Source organism: Platichthys flesus, chromosome 6, assembly GCF_949316205.1.
Source record: "Platichthys flesus chromosome 6, fPlaFle2.1, whole genome shotgun sequence".
In the NCBI taxonomy this organism is placed as follows: Eukaryota; Metazoa; Chordata; class Actinopteri; order Pleuronectiformes; family Pleuronectidae; genus Platichthys; species Platichthys flesus.
The window spans coordinates 13,306,734-13,324,520 of record NC_084950.1 but is presented as its reverse complement, the minus strand read 5'-3'; the positions used below and the strand labels follow the sequence as shown (position 1 = coordinate 13,324,520).

Genomic DNA, 17,787 nt, shown 5'->3' with positions numbered 1-17,787 from the left:
GCTGAGTCAACACTTGGCACAAAAGCGTCTGGGGGTATCAGCCTCCTTACAGGATCTGGGAACGTATCCTGTGCAGAGAAAGGTATTGTTGCAGAAATGGAGGTTTGTCTGAGAGGGATTTGAATCGGTTTCTTTGTCAGAGACGTGATGTTTCCCTGTGTATTACAGTGACTCAGAACCCTGTGTATTGAGCCACGTATTTTAGATACAAAAAACCCTTATTTCCATCAAAACAAATGAGAGGGGATTGCAGGTCTTTGAGGCTGTGGTTCGAGCTGAAAGTGGATCATGAGCTATATTTGTCCGAGGCTTTTCTCAGTGGCACAATTCAAACTAAGGTCTAGTAAAATATTTGCATTACAAAGCCTGCGTCATTAAAGCCATTGAGCTTCTTAACCAATCATCATGGCAGCATTACATCAATAGAAGCAATAGCTTTTTACAATGTACAGCATTTCTGAATGCTTCTCGTCTTGTCACTTTGCTGTATACACGGTATAACCAGCAGTTGTCCCCTATTTGAGCCTCTCTGAGCCGGGGAAACCTATTAATCTTTAACCAGGAGCTACAGTGGCAGCCAGTGCTTTTAAGCCTGATCTTTATTACAGCAAGCAGCAGGATATGCAGGCCCAGAGTCTATAGGAGCTGCTGCTCTGTTCACTTACGCAAACATACATGTATCAATCAAATCAAATCAAATATGCTTTATTGTTGGGAAACAATATCATTGGGAAATTTGTCTTGGGCCATCAACAATAAACAGTAGACAAAGACAGATCACGCAAGACCTAGAAAAATAATGTGGAATAAAAGTGAATTGAATATTGCATCTGCCCCTTAAAACACTTAAGATGATAAAATACTAAAAGGATATAACAAGATAAACAAGATGAAAAACAGAAACTGGCATTAAATAAAAAAATGTGACAATAGTAGTTGAGATACATGACTGAATCAACACATCTCCTTATTGATTAGTGTGAAAGCAAATTGCATGGAGAGATGCTGTTTTTGTCCTCAGTCAACATAGAGTGCATTCAGCTTTGCAGTTATCTGAAAACTATTTTAAAATTAACTTTACCAACCATATGCTTTGCAAATAAAATATTGCTGTTCCAACTCATTCATGAAACATAAGTGTCTGTATCACAGTGTATCCTCCGTATCATGGGGGAGAAAAAAAAGCCTCTTTTGTGCGCTGATATAAATGAAGCGCATACTCGCCGGTGAAAACTCCCCTCTGAGGTTTTTGGTTTTCACCGATATTTTTAATCATGGGAAAGGTCAGAAAGAAGACAACAGGCTTAGGAGAAACATGAGACGGTGGTTGTCTCGCTCCAGCTGATGCTGCCGCCCCATTAACACACCAATCAATGAAGGAAAAGGCTGTGAATCATTACTTCAATGTTTGTTTATGTGCTATGTTGGGATGTGGTAAGGATGAACTTTTTATCTGGAGCAGATTTGATTTCTGGTGTTAACGTGAACATTTCCTGGGAACTAAATTGTGAAAATATATATTTCAAAAAGATAATTGAGTAGGTCCCATGAGTCTAAATGAACACGATCTATAATATTATCATGTATCAACACTATTTTAAAACCCATTAAAGACAAACAACCTTGAAGTGTGTTGAATAATTTAATCATTATAAAATCTTGTATTGGATACAAAAATTAAAATAAATACTTCAATTCTTAATAAAACGATAAGGAAGCCCTTTGGGTTTATCATGACACAATTTGAGAAAGAGGCAAATCACAATCACCGAGAAGATAGTCTCTTTTCAGGGTTGACATTTTGTTCACCACTTTAAAGCGAAGGGACCGCTGGCTGAGGTTCTCCTCTGCGATACCATCAAAGAAGAAATCCTCGTTGAAGATTGGATTACGGCTCTTTCTGATGACTGTGCTGCGTTGCTTCTGGACTTTTCCAGGAACCAGACAGAGGCTGACGCTGCAGTTGATAATCTTAGGATCTACAGAGAGCGGGTAGAGGCCCTCAGCGCTGATCAGTCGAACGCGCAGTCTTTGGTTATCTGGACAGTACTCTGCTGAGAGTCTCAGGCTGCCGTCTTTCCCCATGGGCACCATTTGTTCCTTCATTACCCTCTCTCTGTGCAGAGTCAAGTCCGTGGGGAAGATGGTCGGCGGTGCCAGGCTGTAGTTGCCGGGAAGGCCTTCAGCTAATCCCTCTGAAGCCCTCCTCATGACATTGGGGCTGTTGTCTGTGGAGCTGCCTTCATCTGTAGACAGGGAATTGTTCCTGGACACCATTGCCTTCCTCATGTTCCTCGCCAGGAGTAGTTCATGACTCAGTGTTTTGAAGAGGGAAGACTTGCCGGGGCACCTGGTCAGCAGTGGCGAGCTGAAAGGAGAGGACTCAGTGGAAGAAGTGGTATCGCTGTCCATAGCGGTCTGCCAGTTCAGGGAGTAGCATTTTGGGGAAAGCCTGGAGCTCAGGGTGTTTAGGCCAAGAGAGGAATGAGAGGAGGAGGGCAAGGTAGAGTGGGAGACTTTGGAGCACACGCTGGATCGACTCCTGGGCAGCAGCAGGGGAGAGGAGCCAGGGTCGGAGTGGAAGAGCGACTCCTTCCTTCTGGTGTGGGGGCTCTCCAGTAAAGTGCAAAAGCCATAACAGGTCTGGGCTTTGGCAAGGTGCGGGAGGGACAAGGCAGCCTGACTCTGGGGGTCTGCGTTGGTGGTCTCCTCATCACTGCAGTCATCATAGGGGCCATCGTCCACGCTCTCCACCTGGATAATGTGCGGGTTGAGATGCTCGTAGTGCGTCACCTCTATTTCAGGGTTGGGCCTCTCAGAGGGAGACACCTTGATAACGCGGGCGGCTCGGCTGTGCTCCGTGCTCTTCGTCTCCTGCGAGGATGGGATTGTTGGGGGGATGAAGAACTCTGGGATGTTGTCAGGAGTGATGACATTAGGACAGAGGAAAATCCTTTTGGTCTTGTCGGCTTTGTCTCCAAACATGATGTCCCCAATTTTAAAATTGAGCTCGGCTGATGGGACGGGCAGGTTAGATCTCTCCACTGACAAACGGATCTTCTCCACCACCCACATGGGTCCTCAGCTGGAACTGGGCAAACTATAAGATCAAAAGGATAGTATTGTTAAGTCATGCATTGGGTTCTCAAATGAAATAAACCCACAAAACGCAGCATAAAAGGAAAATTAGGAAGACTTTCTCACCTTATATTGAAGATATGGAAAATCCACAAAGTTGTCGTGATAGCTCCAGGGTGATGTGAGAAATCTCTGAGGCTCTCCTGACAGCAGATGGAGGTTCCCGCTTGTCAAGAGCAGCACATCTGTGGCTATTAGGGAGACGCAGGCAGTTTAAATGAGGCAGGAAACCAGTGAATACGCCCCCCTGTGCTGCTTCAACAGGATCCTCCCTCTCTCCTCGGTCACCGGTTCCCATGGAAATATCCAAACCACAACAGAGCTCAGTGGCCCCTGTAGTATGCGTTCAGTGATAAGTTCACTACTTCCAAAGTGAACGACGTTTTTCAAACAAACACCAGGCTTTAATTCACATATTTGCTTTTCCTGTTCATTAAATTTGATGGTGTGTGACCTTTTTCTGTGATGACAAACAAGGTAATCTGATAAAATGAAGATAAAAACCTCCGAACACTTTTTAAGACCATTTGAAGTGCCATTAACTTCAAATGGCAAATGCGGGAAGGATGGAGCTGTCCCAGCTTAAATGAGCTGAGGAGGAATACAGGTTGATTATCTAAGAAGTGGTTCATTCATTGATAACTTGCTAATGAAAGTCTTTTTGGTGCCAAAATAAATGTGGCCGGTGCTATGGGTTGAACGATCTGGTAAAAGTATATTTAATATTGACTTATTCTACACTCATTTAGAAAGAAATACAATATCAACATAATTACCTTTCGCTAAGGTGGTTTTGTTTTCACGCCCTGAAAAAAAAACCTGAATAGATTACAAGGAAATTTACTATTCTTTTAATCTCTCTCTTTATCATTGTGAGACATGTTGACTGATCTTGATGAGATATGAAGGGGGTATTTAGGTGATTGATTTCTATGAGTGTGTGAACTTTGAGCTTACTTAAATTTGACTGTTGGCGCAGCAATGCAGTCTACTTCGTTTTAATGCTTCATGATCCCTTTGAAAATTTTCACTGGAACGATGCATCTCTCCCGTACTCTAATCTCTCCATGTAATTCAGCCTGATATAGTCTATTTGGTGACTTAACAAATATTCTTATCTTATCTTGAAAATCAAAATGAGATTCCGAGTAGACGAGCAATGGTTGTCCACACAGCATGAGCTTTTTTAACACTTGGCCATTCTGAGGAAAAGTTTTTTAGGGCAGAAAGTGATGTCTCTTAATCAGAGAGGTAGTTTCTGTAAAGTCAACTCTGGTGATAAAAAGGACAAGGAGAACATTGACTGATTTCAAATCATGGCAACCTTTATTGAAATACTGTCATTCCAGTGCTGCCCTCTTGTGGTGGCACATGGAGCAGCTGGATTACGAATGACTCATGCCTGGCTGGGAGGTGTCATTGACCCTGGATTGAGGAGTTTTAACTTGACAGTTACTGCAGCAAATAAACAAAGCTTTTTACAAATACAGTCAAACAGTGCAACAGACTGTTAGTTAGTAGTTGCCAGTTCTGTCTGACTTGTATGATTGGCATGGTAATGCTACCGGGTCAATCTTTTTGGTGGTTTTGTCCCTACACTGAAGCGTTGTAGGCTCCACTGTGCACAGGACAAAGGTCAAGTGGAGTGACCATGTGTTACCAGGCACTACAGGACAGAATGATGTCAGTGCTAGCAACACACCAGGAAAGTGTCCTAAATGAGGTACTTCTCAGAAATGTTTTCCAAAAAGCTCAGGACACGTAACTAATTAGAGTGAAACCTCTCAAACGGCTAGTTCCCTGGAAATCAACGTGTGAGAATGTCATGAATGATTAAGTGTATTTAAACAGCAAAGATAAACTCTGTTTCTCTGAAAATATTATCCAGCTTGACATGCACAGACATACTGATCATGCCTGCACCGTGAATCTGTGTGTGTGTGTGTGTGTGTGTGTGTGTGTGTGCTTTATATTTGTGTGTAATACAACCATCAAAACCCTGCTTTACTTTATTACAACATACATTCAGGACAGTAATGAATTTCCAAAATCGACTGCTGTCATCAGCATTTTCAACGTTGCAGACAAAGGGAAGTGTGTGAATCAAGACAAAAATATTTTCACACACAGATAATCCCTTCTTTTACAATATTCATCAGAACATGTCCTGGCCTATGCATAGATGTTTGCACATGTCCAATAGGGGGCAGTATATGTTTATAAAACAGCAGAGAGGAGAAGGTGTCAGAGTCAGATTGAAACATACAAAATAGAGTCTGTAGCACACATTAGCAAATCCAACCAAAAGTGATGTATTAAAATATTGAATTATAATATGTGGTTTATGAATTCAGCTTCACAAACACACCCTGAACAAGACATGTGACCTTTTCCTGATAAATAAAACCTCATCCTATAGCAGGTGACGTGCTCCTTCAAGGTGGCCCCTGTTCGAGATGTGGTGCAGACGATGTGCCCACCGCCCCTCGGTGTAAACACCATCTCCCACGTGGCATTGGTCTCGTGTCACAGTGGAGACTCGGGGCCCAGCAGGGGAGAGGGACCCCGCGCTCCTAATGGACACGCACGCTCCTGGCCGCAGGGCGCACTTGACTGCACACATTCAAAGCGGGGTTTTCAAAATAAGAGCGAGGACTCAAAGTCATTCATGTCGTTCGTGCATTATAACGATTTGTATCTCTGGGTATTTAAAGCCCCTACTGCTGCTGCTGCTGGGAGGGCGGGGGGGGGCTTGTTACATCGCTATGACCATCAGACACATGCAGGGGGAGTGTGACGCCGCTTCCTCATTTTTTTCCCCCTCCCCGGCGCATAGATATGAGGAGTTTTTTTCTCTCCTCCTCCTCCTCATCTCTCTCTCTCTCGCTCCCCCCCCCCGCCCCTCCATCCACTGTACGATAAACGAGGAGGGGCTTGATGCCGTGGAGGACTCAGGCAGACGAGCCGAGCTGACCCGCTTGCGGTGCGGTGCGCAGCCCCCTCATTGAAGCTCCATGCACTGACGAGCGGCCCGGACATCAGGTAAGGATTTCTGCCTAATTTCCGCGAAAATATTTGTAAATAAAATAAAAAATAAAATAAGAAAAGGAAAACCCCCCTGTGGCTGGGGGTGTTGAAGGTGCTCTTCCTCTCCTCCTCCTCCTCCTCACTACGAGGAGGCGGACCGGCTCGGTGTCGCGCAGAAAAAGCTCTCCTAGTAGCCGACGACCTTTTTGCTGTGTCCACATGATCGCCGTGGTCGATGTGACACCTCCTGCAGGCTCCCTCTCGGATGTAGCTCTCAGGCTTAAAGCAAGTCAGTTTTCTGCTTTTGACATTGACGGCGAAGAGGTAAAAAAAAAAAAAAAAAAAAAGGAAATATGGATATTATACTTACCGACTTTTATTTTTGCAGTATGTTAAATATCCAGGGTAGTTGATTTTTGTTTTGCATTGATGGGGGTTTACATTGTCGAACTAATGCTGGCCCAGCCTCAGCATCATTGCAATGTGCTGCTCTCAGTGGGAGTTGGACTTGACCTGAATGTGTGCTGGATCAAAGATGACACAGAGGACGTGAGAGTGTGCAGGGATGTGACCCAAAATACTGGTGATTGGCAGCAGGCGTCACAACCGTGGGCCCCGCATGCAATCTGTAATGGTTAGTTTGGTCCAGTTTTTTTTAAACCGCCCAAAGCTTGCAAACCTCATAATCTGCCATTTTTTCAGAAAGCGTACGGATGTGGGCCACTTCAGGAAGTAATGAGGTCCTTCTTTTGGTCCGAAACAAAATGGATGTTAACCCAAGGGGCCCACTTTTAAAATAGCAAGTGTGGCCCCAATATCCCGAAACAAATGTTGGCCTTTTTATGGCAAACATTTTGGCACCAGCGGTGCTAGGCAAGGTGTAATATGGATGTGAACCTCATTCCGACCAACTTTGGCACCTTTGGTTGACATGCGGTTTTGCTATATCTTACTTGTGGCACAGATCTGGCAACGTGCGCTTGATATGGGCCAAATCTGGGCCAAAGCTATTTTGCTTTCTTTGTATCTGCCACCTTCCTGTGTGCCGAGATCAGAGGTCTCACTCACCTGCCTGTGGTGCTTTTACTTTTCTCTAAGACACCAGCAGGAGAGCCGTGCACCCCCTCACTGAAGGACATGTCTGTTTAAACCCTCACAGGCTGCCTTTGCTGCCTGATGACGCCTCTCACATACACATACACACAGACACTCCTGTGCTGCACTTGTGAAGATTTATGTTATGCGGTGTGACATGATGTTATTCACAGGTACAGGCCGGTAAACACTCCCCAAGCAACACAGTAACAACTGTGTTACCATGGATGGTCTTCAGTGTAGAGCATCAGTTTGTGAAACAATTGTGAGTCCTGGGCTGACTCACCATGTCAAACCGGGTTGGCTACACGTTAGCCTCTTTTGACATACTCATTAACCGAAGAAGCTCTGGGCTGCCATGTGCAACTGTTTGACAGATTTCAGCCCACTCCTTCTGCAGGATGGAGCAGCGGACCATTTAGTACCAGAGGCGTCTTGGATATATAGCCAGGGTCAAATCAAGTATACTTATGGGGTTTTGGACGGTACAGGGGAAGGACTTTATTTTACTTGATTGATGTAACTAGAAAAGTCGAGCTGGCTCAGCATTATGGAAACAGCTGGGAAGGTGGATGGCTCTATGCAGTAAGGCATCACTGACATACTAGAGTAGCCACACTGAAACTATTCTCCTTTGAGTTTGTGTCATACATCTCTGGGTGTAATGTGGATTTGTATAATATAAATGGTTGATGGCTGCACCATCATGACATAACCCATCACTGATGAGTGTGCAGTCTGAATACGTGTATTGGTTGGATGTTGACAGTTAGATGTGTAGTATTGTTGTAGTATTTTTCAGATTTTAATTATTGTAAGTGACATAGGATCATATGTACATCCCTGGCAGATTGTCAAAATGTGCCAATACAGAATAATCTTCAGATTAAATAGTCCTGGAGAGGCTTTATGAATAATACATGCCTCTTCCTCTGTAGGATTACTGTACTTGTGTTTACTAGCCATGATGGATTTTTGCATTCTGTGTGTCTACACTCTCTGTGTTTGTTTTCATGTCTATGGCTGGACACAGCGTCTGCAGCAGTAAGATCAAACAACATTCAGCTATAGGATTTTTCGCAGCTATGTAAATCTCAGTGCACCGGTTGGCTCACAATATGAGATCCCTGCTTGTCCATGTCTAATACAAAAATGGAGACTCAGTGTGAGCACCTACTGTAACCTTCCCACAACGCCGTACCCAGATATAATTAGATCAGAGCAACACCAATGTCACAAGCTCACATGCAGCACGCATCTGCCAGCCGCGACTGATAAAGGCTTACTGTTCCATCAAACAAAAACACACGGAGCTGTTCACTAGTCCCAAGGTTACAAAACCAACATTTTGCCGCCTTGTAATGTTGTGCCAAATGAAATTAGAAAAAAGATCTCAACTTAAAATAGGAAAAGTAGAAAAAATGTGTTACCCTCAACACTTCTTCCCGCGAAGCTTCTGAAATATTAAACACAGCAATTTCACTTTCCAGTGGTAATTAAAGCCAAGCACTATTTAAATGGTGCCTTTTTCCCACTCATTGCCAGCTATTGAAGAGGCCATTACCGCAGTGATTCTGTATTATGGGAGGCCATTAAGCGGTATCTCTGCTACAGCAACTTTCGTTCACACTTTCACCTCACCACCTTATTTACCGCGGATCACAAGTTTCAGACGTGATCTCATCGAGTGGGTTCAGTCACTGTTAATTCAAACTCTGTAACCCAGGGAGAGATACAACATCCTCAAAACAATTGCGTGAGTAACCAAGTCACGACTTTCCCAAGTAGGTATTTTGACCCACAAAGTGTTGAGAACAAGCACTTCTTCAAAAGCCAAACTGTGTTTCCGTGCTGTTTCATTAGAAAGTGATTTTCCTCTCAGCTGCTACACACGCTCCGTCATCAAGAATGCATTCCTGGTTGGAATTCCCCCGGAAATGTCGGGTTGGTTGGAGGGTGGGAAGTTTAGGGGTTTGGAGAGTCACTCCAGAGTGAGATCGTTGGACCATATTTAATGCCTGAGTGTGTAGGAGGCGGAAACTAAAACACACCCCATGCAGTCACTGCAACCCCTAGTGTGTTGTGTTTACCAGTAAAATAGATTTCTCCTGCGTGCTCTTTTCTGTTTGCAGGGCTGTCTCTGTGATCACAGCCTCTTTAGGGCTTGGCTTGCCTCCAGATCTGTTTCTATAGATGCATAAGCTGTCTGCCATTCCCACTTCTTCATCAATCTGAAATCACAGTTTCCGGTATTATTTTTTCCCAGCGAATGAATGTGGCAGGCGGTCGATTGGTGAGAGCTATAACACCGACAGGCTTTTTTTTTTGTCATCAGCAAACACTCGACCACATTACTAATGTGTTTTCAGATTTGAAGCACGGTTGTTCTCAGCTGTAATTAAAGAGTTAGTGAGTTCAGACTCATTTGGCTGCATGGGAAACTGTGTGCGATTAAATCAGTGTTCAGTATTCAGTGCATGCACAGGTCACTTTTCTATCTCGCAATGTTTGGCACAATTACAATTTCATTTTGCAGGCTTTAATTTGCAGATAACTTAATAATATCTGGAGCAACATTGATTTAAGTTGATTATTATTTCATTTAATCAATCTGCTGAGACATGGTGAATGCAAGACATCACATCATTTGTTTTCTATTGGTGTGCAGAATGTAAACCAAGCCAACAAAATTTGGGTTGGTACCTACATTTAATACAATCCCCACCAAAGCTGGCTGGGTGTTTGATACAGTGCATTTACAGTACATGTGGTCTGAACCAATGCGGCTGTGCCAGGGATGCGTAAGCAGACTCGAGAAGTAGGTCAGTAGATGCCGGCAGAGGCAGTGGCACAGCCTGTGGCACCGCTCATCAGTGGGTCACATGAGATGCCAGTTTGAACGGGCAGACGACAGCACCGACCTTCACTGTCAAGCACACGGTGTATGTGGGCACAAAACTGAGTTAGTGACATGAAAAGAAAAGAGGTGTGATGTGAGGATTCATTGAACGGTTGAACCATGGAGCCAGCTCTTATCTTTAGTAAATAGCTGTCGTTTGATGTTGGCACAGTGGTGCAGGAGTTAGCTCCGCCGAGTCACAGGAAGAATGTTCTCGGTTTGAATCCTGGTTTGGTTTGAATCCTGGTTTGGTCAGAGTCCTTCAAGGTGCGTGTTCTCACCCTGCCCGTGCTCCCACTGCGCATGACCAGCGAGAGCGTGAGCCTTCATCCGAGGAGAAGTTAGAGAAGTTAGTGAGTGAATCATGGAAAAGTCGGCTTCCAGCAGTTTGCAAATCCATTTTTTCTCTTTTCGTTAAGATAATACATTTTCTCTTCATGTGTCTGCAATGTGTTTTGTAGGCGATTAATTCAGTAGTGAATGAGCATCGGATAAAAGCTTCACTGTTGGTGTTTCAACTTTAAATAGTCTCCTTTGTTGTAAAAAGATTTGTGTGAATTGTACTTATCGACTGCCGCTGTGTGCAAATAATCACCCATTTAAATTTAGTCAGTTAAGGTGTTACTGTTGCACACACACCGAATCTTTCTAAAGTAAAAACCTCTCTGATTTGGTTTCCCTGAGAAACACTGGAATGATAAGGGACATGACCTCCTGCTTGTGAGGTAAACTGATTACCAGGGGCAAGGATCATGTGATACCTGTGCTGAAGATCATGTGATGGCCTCCTCAGAGAAAGGAGAGTGGGTGCACTAATGCTGTTTTCCCTCTCAGACGTGTGTCTGTGTCTGTGTAAAAGTCTTGAGTGAAGTAAGTACCAGAATTAATTTGACTTTGGATTTAAATACAAGAGGAGCGGTGGTACCTATTCTGTTTAAGTCAATATTCTGCCAACAGTGCAAACTGCTGCTTTGGATTGTAATGGTCACAGACTCCAAATAATGCAGTTTATCACCTTATTGTGTCTGTTCAGTTACATGGCTGCTCGTGCTCACTGACTCGTCACCTTGTTGTAACCTGCCCAGCTTCTTTAGACTCTATTGTAGCCACAAACTGCCAGGAACTGTGTCTTTGTTTAGAAGACTATTTAGAATTTAAAACGAGACACAGTGAATGTTTGAATGCTTTCAATGTGTTCTATGAACTACTGAATTATCATTCACAATATAAACTAAAGTTACCCCACTACATACAGTATGTGTTAAGGGGTTTAATATGCTAATATGCACCATTCACTGTCGCAACAGCTGTCAGGGGTTGTTCGGGGTTCACTATCTTGCCAAAGGGCATTTCAGAGGAAGAGCCAGGGATTAAACCACCGACCTTCTTGTCAGTGGATGACCCACTGATCCACAGCAGCCCCTATATATGTTATTATGATTTGGGCTTTGCTTATGGGAAGGTTTTCTTGTGGCCGGTATCACTTTGAAAACACATTAGAGGGGTGCTCTCAAAGGCTCTGATGGTTTTAGCCCCCTTCATCAACATGCTGGGAGTGTTTTTCTCTGGCAGGGGGTCTCCCAGGAGCGCCACAGGAGCCAGAGGTCAATGACAGTGGGGCAGATACCCTGGTGATCAAGCCACTTGTCATTGATCTACATCAATGATACATCACAGCCAAATACAGCTGAGTGGTAGGGGTCAGGCGCCACAGTGCAGTTTAGACATTAGTCACTGGATGACTTACTGAACATTTTCTTTACTCTAACACAATTGTTAACCTCGCTGTCAGAAATCAGAGAGCAGTGTTTGTAGAGCAGTGTGTACATCGTGTGTGGCGGGAGGTGTCCAGAGGTTGGGAGGCTTACACAACTCTTAGCGTGAGTGGGAGCAGAGGCTATAGCTGCAGTGGGACAGAGGTGGGCTGGAGTAACAGACAGACAAAGTGAACTGAATTATACCGCTGTTGAATGAGAACGTTGATTTTTGTGATGGAGAACTAAGGCGGTAGTTTCACATCAAGGTTAATTGAGGGCCTTCGGGTCCGCTGTGTTAGCAGCAGCGGTTTTTGCCGCTGCCTGGGGGGAAGGACTCGCCTGTCTGAAGAGCAGCACTGAAATTACTGCTATCCCCTGCTCTGATCCTCTGCAGGCTGCGAGGGTTGCTGACCGAGCGAGAAGTCTCTCTCCCGCTCGCCCCCCCCCCCCCCCCCCCTCGGCTCAGGGCTGTGTAGTGTCAGCACCTTGAGTCTCAAAGAGGAGCTGTGGACTGCTCCGACACATTCGCGTTGAAATGATTTCATATTGGCCCGGCTGGAGTGCATTTAGCAGCTGGAAGCGGTACTGTACAAGTGATTGTGTTACTTTAGCCTTGTATATTCAGCTCATCAGCAGTGCAGTGACCTTGTGTTAAGGGCAGAGGGAATCTCTGGTTACGCTCAGCGGAAGGCGATATCCTGGCAGATTGAATGATTAAGTTTGTTGCATGATTTGTGGTGATACTCTTCATAAAGGCTATTTTTCCAGTGGCCATTTTGAGCCTGGCCAGCATTTGGGGTGGGCAAATTGTGCCTTGAAGAGATAGCACAGTCCAGATATAGCCATCACCACTGTGTCGGATCATAATGTCAGCCTCTTCATTAGTAAGGAATTTTGTAGTTGACCAGTGGTCACAGAAATTCTGCAACCTTCAAATTGTCTCTCAAGTGTTATCGGACCTGAACAGATAAGGATTGTCAGCTCATTATCCTAAAAGCTGCTCTAACATTTTTTAAATCATAATAACAATGGATGAAATCATGGATATAAAAGCACCCAAGCGTTAAGAGTTTCTAGCTTCAGCAGACAATTTGTTTTCCAGGAAAATGCTCTAAAAGAAATCCTTGTTCCCAGCACAGAACATATGACGAACAGAGTTAGTGACTCGCTGGTGAACAGGAGTGAGCATTTAGCCACCGAAGAGTCATATTTATTTACATAAACTATATCTAGAATATGGTGGAGACCAAAAAAGAACAAACAGGGAGTGAGAAGACGGTGTATTTTTTGCCAAAAATCGAAATTCCAATCTACTTCTTTGTGTACTAGATGAGTAAATAGGCAGTTTTTACTACTACGTTGGCTGTAACGAGCTAATTAGATGATATTATATCAATGATGTGTTTACAGCTTCATTGTCTTACTCCAAGTAGCCCAAAAATATAAATATTTTAACCCTGTCAATGAGTGAGACCTGGCAATGAATCATCATTTTCGTTCAAATAATTTGTTTCAAGATATTTATTAGGCTGGTTATTAGACAGAATTTTGGAAATACATAGATGTTTTTGTAGAAAAGTATTGAAAAGGGAATAGTTCAGCATCATTGCCAGGCCAATTACATTAATATCTCATGGTGAAGCTCTTGTGATGGCTGTAAAAACACCTGGTATTAGACACACATTTTTTAGGGTGCGTTGTAGCTCACACAGTAAATAACATATGTTAATGTTACCGCACAACAGTTGCATCCATCTGCCCTCATAAATGTGTTGACGCAACCTCAGTTGTTATGCTGATCCTCTGGGTCGAGTGCGACATAAATCCCAAATAGTCGCTGTGGGAATAGCTTCACCTGGCCCGATGGTACAAATTCATTAGCAAAGCAAGGAGATTTTAATTCAAGTCAGACACTAATTATACAAGATCCTGATGTCTCATGCTGTAACCTTGTTTGTCCGAACGCTGCTCGTCTTAAACAGGAGCTGAATATCGCATGTGACTTTCTTTCCATCAAGCATTGTCTGGTAACTCAGCGGTGATGAGCTGATTTGGTTTGTGATTGAGTTTCCTGTTGTTTTGTCAGCAGCCACTAACGTCAAGAAGAAATCAACATCCTTCTAATTCTAATTGAATCTATTTCACTATAGGTTTTTACCGTCACGTTCATACATCTTGCCCTGTTTGTGCTCTGACATGACATCTAAAGCTGGATTAGTTTGATGTGAATAAGGGGCAACATTGTTGGGTAATAACCAAAAGCTATCATGCATTCATCTCCTGTAAAGTACGTTACGTCATCTGACCTCTACAGGCGAAAGGAAAGAAAGAGACCTCAGGCTGTGGGAGGTATTGGCACATTCAACAGAAATAGCACACATCAGATCATGTGTACATTACAGAGTTGATGTTTACTTTACATTATGCTCTCTTATTTCTTCCCTGTGGCTGTGACACTTCAACCTGCCTATGAACTTGTGCAGTGTGGTGTAACTGCTATCCAGTAGAATAATCCTCGTTATTTATAGCAGCGTGGTTGACTCATGCTTTCAAAGACTAGGAATCGTTCAAACAACTTGATTTCTTCTTATGATGCTCTACCTTTTCTATACAGCACAACATGAATGGACACTGTTTTATATAAGAAGAGACATGGCTGTGAAAATAAATAGGGCAACTGTATGCGTGTTCTGGCTTGTTGACCCATGGAACCACTCACTCTATGAGAATAGTTCCTTTTCATTTGGTGAAAGTATCATAATTAGTTAGGGCATGCAGTATTCATTTGATAAAATGGTAGCTTAGCAGACACAGTAATGGCTGAGTAAACACTTAATGTGCCGTGAACAGACAACAGTACTGTGGTATACTTAAACAAAGCAGCCATATACAGCCAAATACATGTATGATATGTATAAGATATTATATCCTGAGTGGAGGAGGGACATTTTATGCATAGTCAAGGTTAATTGTGAGGGTTTAACTTGTGCTATACCTTTTAGTTACAATAAGTGCTAAATTTAGAGAAGTATTCTTAAGGCACCAGCACAGTGTTTTAAAAATGTGATTACTTTATTCAGAGAAGGAGCTGCACATTTGTAACACCTCAGTAGATTTGTTAATATCAACATGAAATACTGATTTGCGTTGGTCATGTTGGTCGAAGCAGCAGGTGTTGGAGAGGAGGGAACTGTAGGTGTGGATTACTGAGGACACTTTCACATACTTCTAGTTATAGTTTCTCATGCCATGGCATTAAGGTTAATGACCAATGGAGATTATTGGGGGATTAAAACTTTCTAATACTGATATATTGGTTGAAAGAAGAAAATCTGCAATGATTCCTAAGATATCTAGGTTTAACCATGCACTTTATAATGCTCAACTTTAGATAAAGAGAAAACAGAAATATATAAATACAAATAAAAGATAATGCCGAAAAAAACCACGTTATATAGAAAATGTGAAAAATAAAGTTCTTCTTTCTGTATTACCTGACACGGGCAAATATTAACACATTATTCCTTCTGCATGGCATATTGAGAGTATGTTTGAACTTATCTAAAGTCACCATTGTCAATACTAGAAGGCTCCAGTACAATAAGCACTTAAAAGAAGTCTTAAAAAATACTGAGAGATGTGAGCAAACTGTTGTTGGTGCTGGGCAGTATGCTGTTGCAAATGTTTCTTAGAGAATACACAATATTGAAATCATGATCCAGGCAAACAATGACAAGACGAGGAACACCCTGAGAGGTGATTTTTTCATAGATCTGAAGTTGCAGACATGTCTCTTCTTCACTGAGATTAAAATGATACGGTGTTAATTTCTTGTCACCATCGCCATCTGTTCAGTCCACTATACGGCAGCTGTTCGCTTCTCTCTCCGTCGAGTCTTCAGTTTCCTCGGGTGGACCTTCAGCCAAGGGAGAGCAACTGCCCACCTGCACCGTGGACTCGATACCCCTGTTACGGTTTCCACAGGATAACACCCTCTCCCTTCAGTCCAGCTGGCATGGTGTCACATTACATAGCTGATGCGGGTGCCATCCTGAGGTCAAGGGTCAGTCGGCTACCGATGACCAGAAGTGGTGATCCAGTACGAAGTGGCTGACGTGCATCTCGGTGCCTCTAGTAACTGTACCCCCTCTCTGATTTGTTTCTGCGGACTCTCATTCATTATCCATGCTTTCTGCCCTTTCCATAATCCAAAATCAAATGTAATGCTGCCACATGTGGGATTATTGATGCTGTTATTTAATGACTGTCAGGATCTCTGGCATTTATTTGTGATCTACCGCCTGTGTGAAGAGCTCGTACTGGGAAACATGCACTATATTTACAGTCTGATTTGATTCCTCTGTGCCTGCGAAGAGGCTGTCATAAATTACAGGAATCTCATGGAGTGAGGCACTGTGGCGCTTTATAAATTCCCGGCTGGGAGGAGGGACAAAGAGACAGCGGAGGAGGGCTGAGCTCTGAAAGGCCGATCTGTATGCGACTTCGTCTGGGAGGCGGCGTTCACGACACACGACACAAGCTCAGAGGCAACGCTTAAAAATGTCTCAGGCTTATCATGGAAGGTGGTGCGCTCTGCTCTCTGTTAGCGTCAGTCTGCACACTCTCCTCATTCTGCCATTCCTTGTGTAAACCAGGTCTGTCACCCTGGCCAAGTGTTTTCTCATTCAAGAGGAGCTGCTCCGTGTTGTTGGCGCGGAGGCTGCTGGGTTTATCCGTTCCCAGCAGTCCTGTAACGAGTGAAATTATCTTAAATTCAAACTAACAGCACCAATGATTTGCTGCCAATATCTTGTGTGCATACACCGGGCCTGCGCATCCTGGATGTCTCAATGAGATGGATCTGTCTGCCTCCCTTTGGTGCAGAACCATGGGACTAATTGAATTACCCCCCGTCCTTAGCTTCACAGTCCCAAGGGAGTGCACAACTAATCATTCGGAATCTCTGTTTTCAGAATTGGGGAGGGGCGAGTCTGCCAGTGTGTTCTAACCTTTGATCAACCAACTGTACAGCCTCTGCTATGAAGAGGCTATGACTTTTCCATAACATCACCATAGCTACCGTCGTATTAGATGTCGTCACCCCAGATGGCTTGTAACCTTTTGACCTCTGAAGGGTGTAGTCGCACCGCAGCTGGTGGCCAGATGTACCCCACATAGCTGCATTGCTTGCTAACGAGTAAGTAAGTTTAAATTAGCAGGATTGCTGATGAGTTTCCCTCAGATCAATTTCAAAATTTGATAAATGTTCATGACATCACTCAGTACGCTTCACAAAGCCGCATGAGGTTAAATGGTTGTGCTTCTTTGGATTCTGTCTTTCGGTAGAAGTTTTTTTTCTTCCAATATTGATACTAAATCAATGTTTTTTCAATGGTCCCGTTGCCTAAACTGATGTTTTTTTTCTTACAAAGGCACAAAACCGAGTGGCTTTTGTAATTGCTCAGGCCAATTGGAAGTTGAAATGTAATATGTTTACCATTAACAGTTAAAGCATCCCTACTTAGGAATACAAATATCAATAAATGCATAAAAAAAATAACATTATACAAAAAATGTACCTACCTGCAATTATTAAACACTCAATGACAGTTTCAGGACTTGACATTTGTCGTTGATGTCTACGTTTCCTGTAAGCACCGAAACGTGGCACCGAAATCTGCAGTGTGATTTGGTCTGGTAGGTAACAGCTGAGTTAGACTCCTTAAAAGCTGTTACATGATTATATTTCATTTTACCTACTGAAGATATTATGAACTGAAATATTCAGGGGAAATAATTGAGATAATGTACCTTTTCCCTGCCCAGTGGTGTGAAGGAGAGCTGTGCGCTAATGCCCAACACTGTTAAATG

The 17,787-nt window shown here is 43.4% G+C and overlaps 2 protein-coding genes across 4 annotated transcripts in view; one reads left to right on the top strand and one right to left on the bottom strand.

Moving 5' to 3' along the window:
* Window positions 1-1,115: 1,115 nt before the first annotated feature.
* c2cd4a (C2 calcium dependent domain containing 4A) lies at window positions 1,116-3,334 on the bottom strand. The gene is made up of 2 exons (XM_062390271.1): window positions 3,205-3,334; window positions 1,116-3,100 (listed from the first exon to the last, which is right to left on the bottom strand). Exon 2 carries the CDS (start codon window positions 3,073-3,075, stop codon window positions 1,732-1,734), a length of 1,344 nt encoding a protein of 447 aa, XP_062246255.1. The 5' UTR covers window positions 3,076-3,100; window positions 3,205-3,334; the 3' UTR covers window positions 1,116-1,731.
* A 2,726-nt stretch (window positions 3,335-6,060) lies between these two features.
* The window catches only part of tln2b (talin 2b), an 81,896-nt gene continuing 70,169 nt past the window's right edge, over window positions 6,061-17,787 (top strand). For all 3 annotated transcript variants that reach the window (XM_062390033.1, XM_062390032.1, XM_062390031.1), the window contains exon 1: window positions 6,061-6,180. The gene's annotated coding sequence lies outside the window, so the exon portion shown is untranslated. The remainder of the gene's footprint in view (window positions 6,181-17,787) is intronic.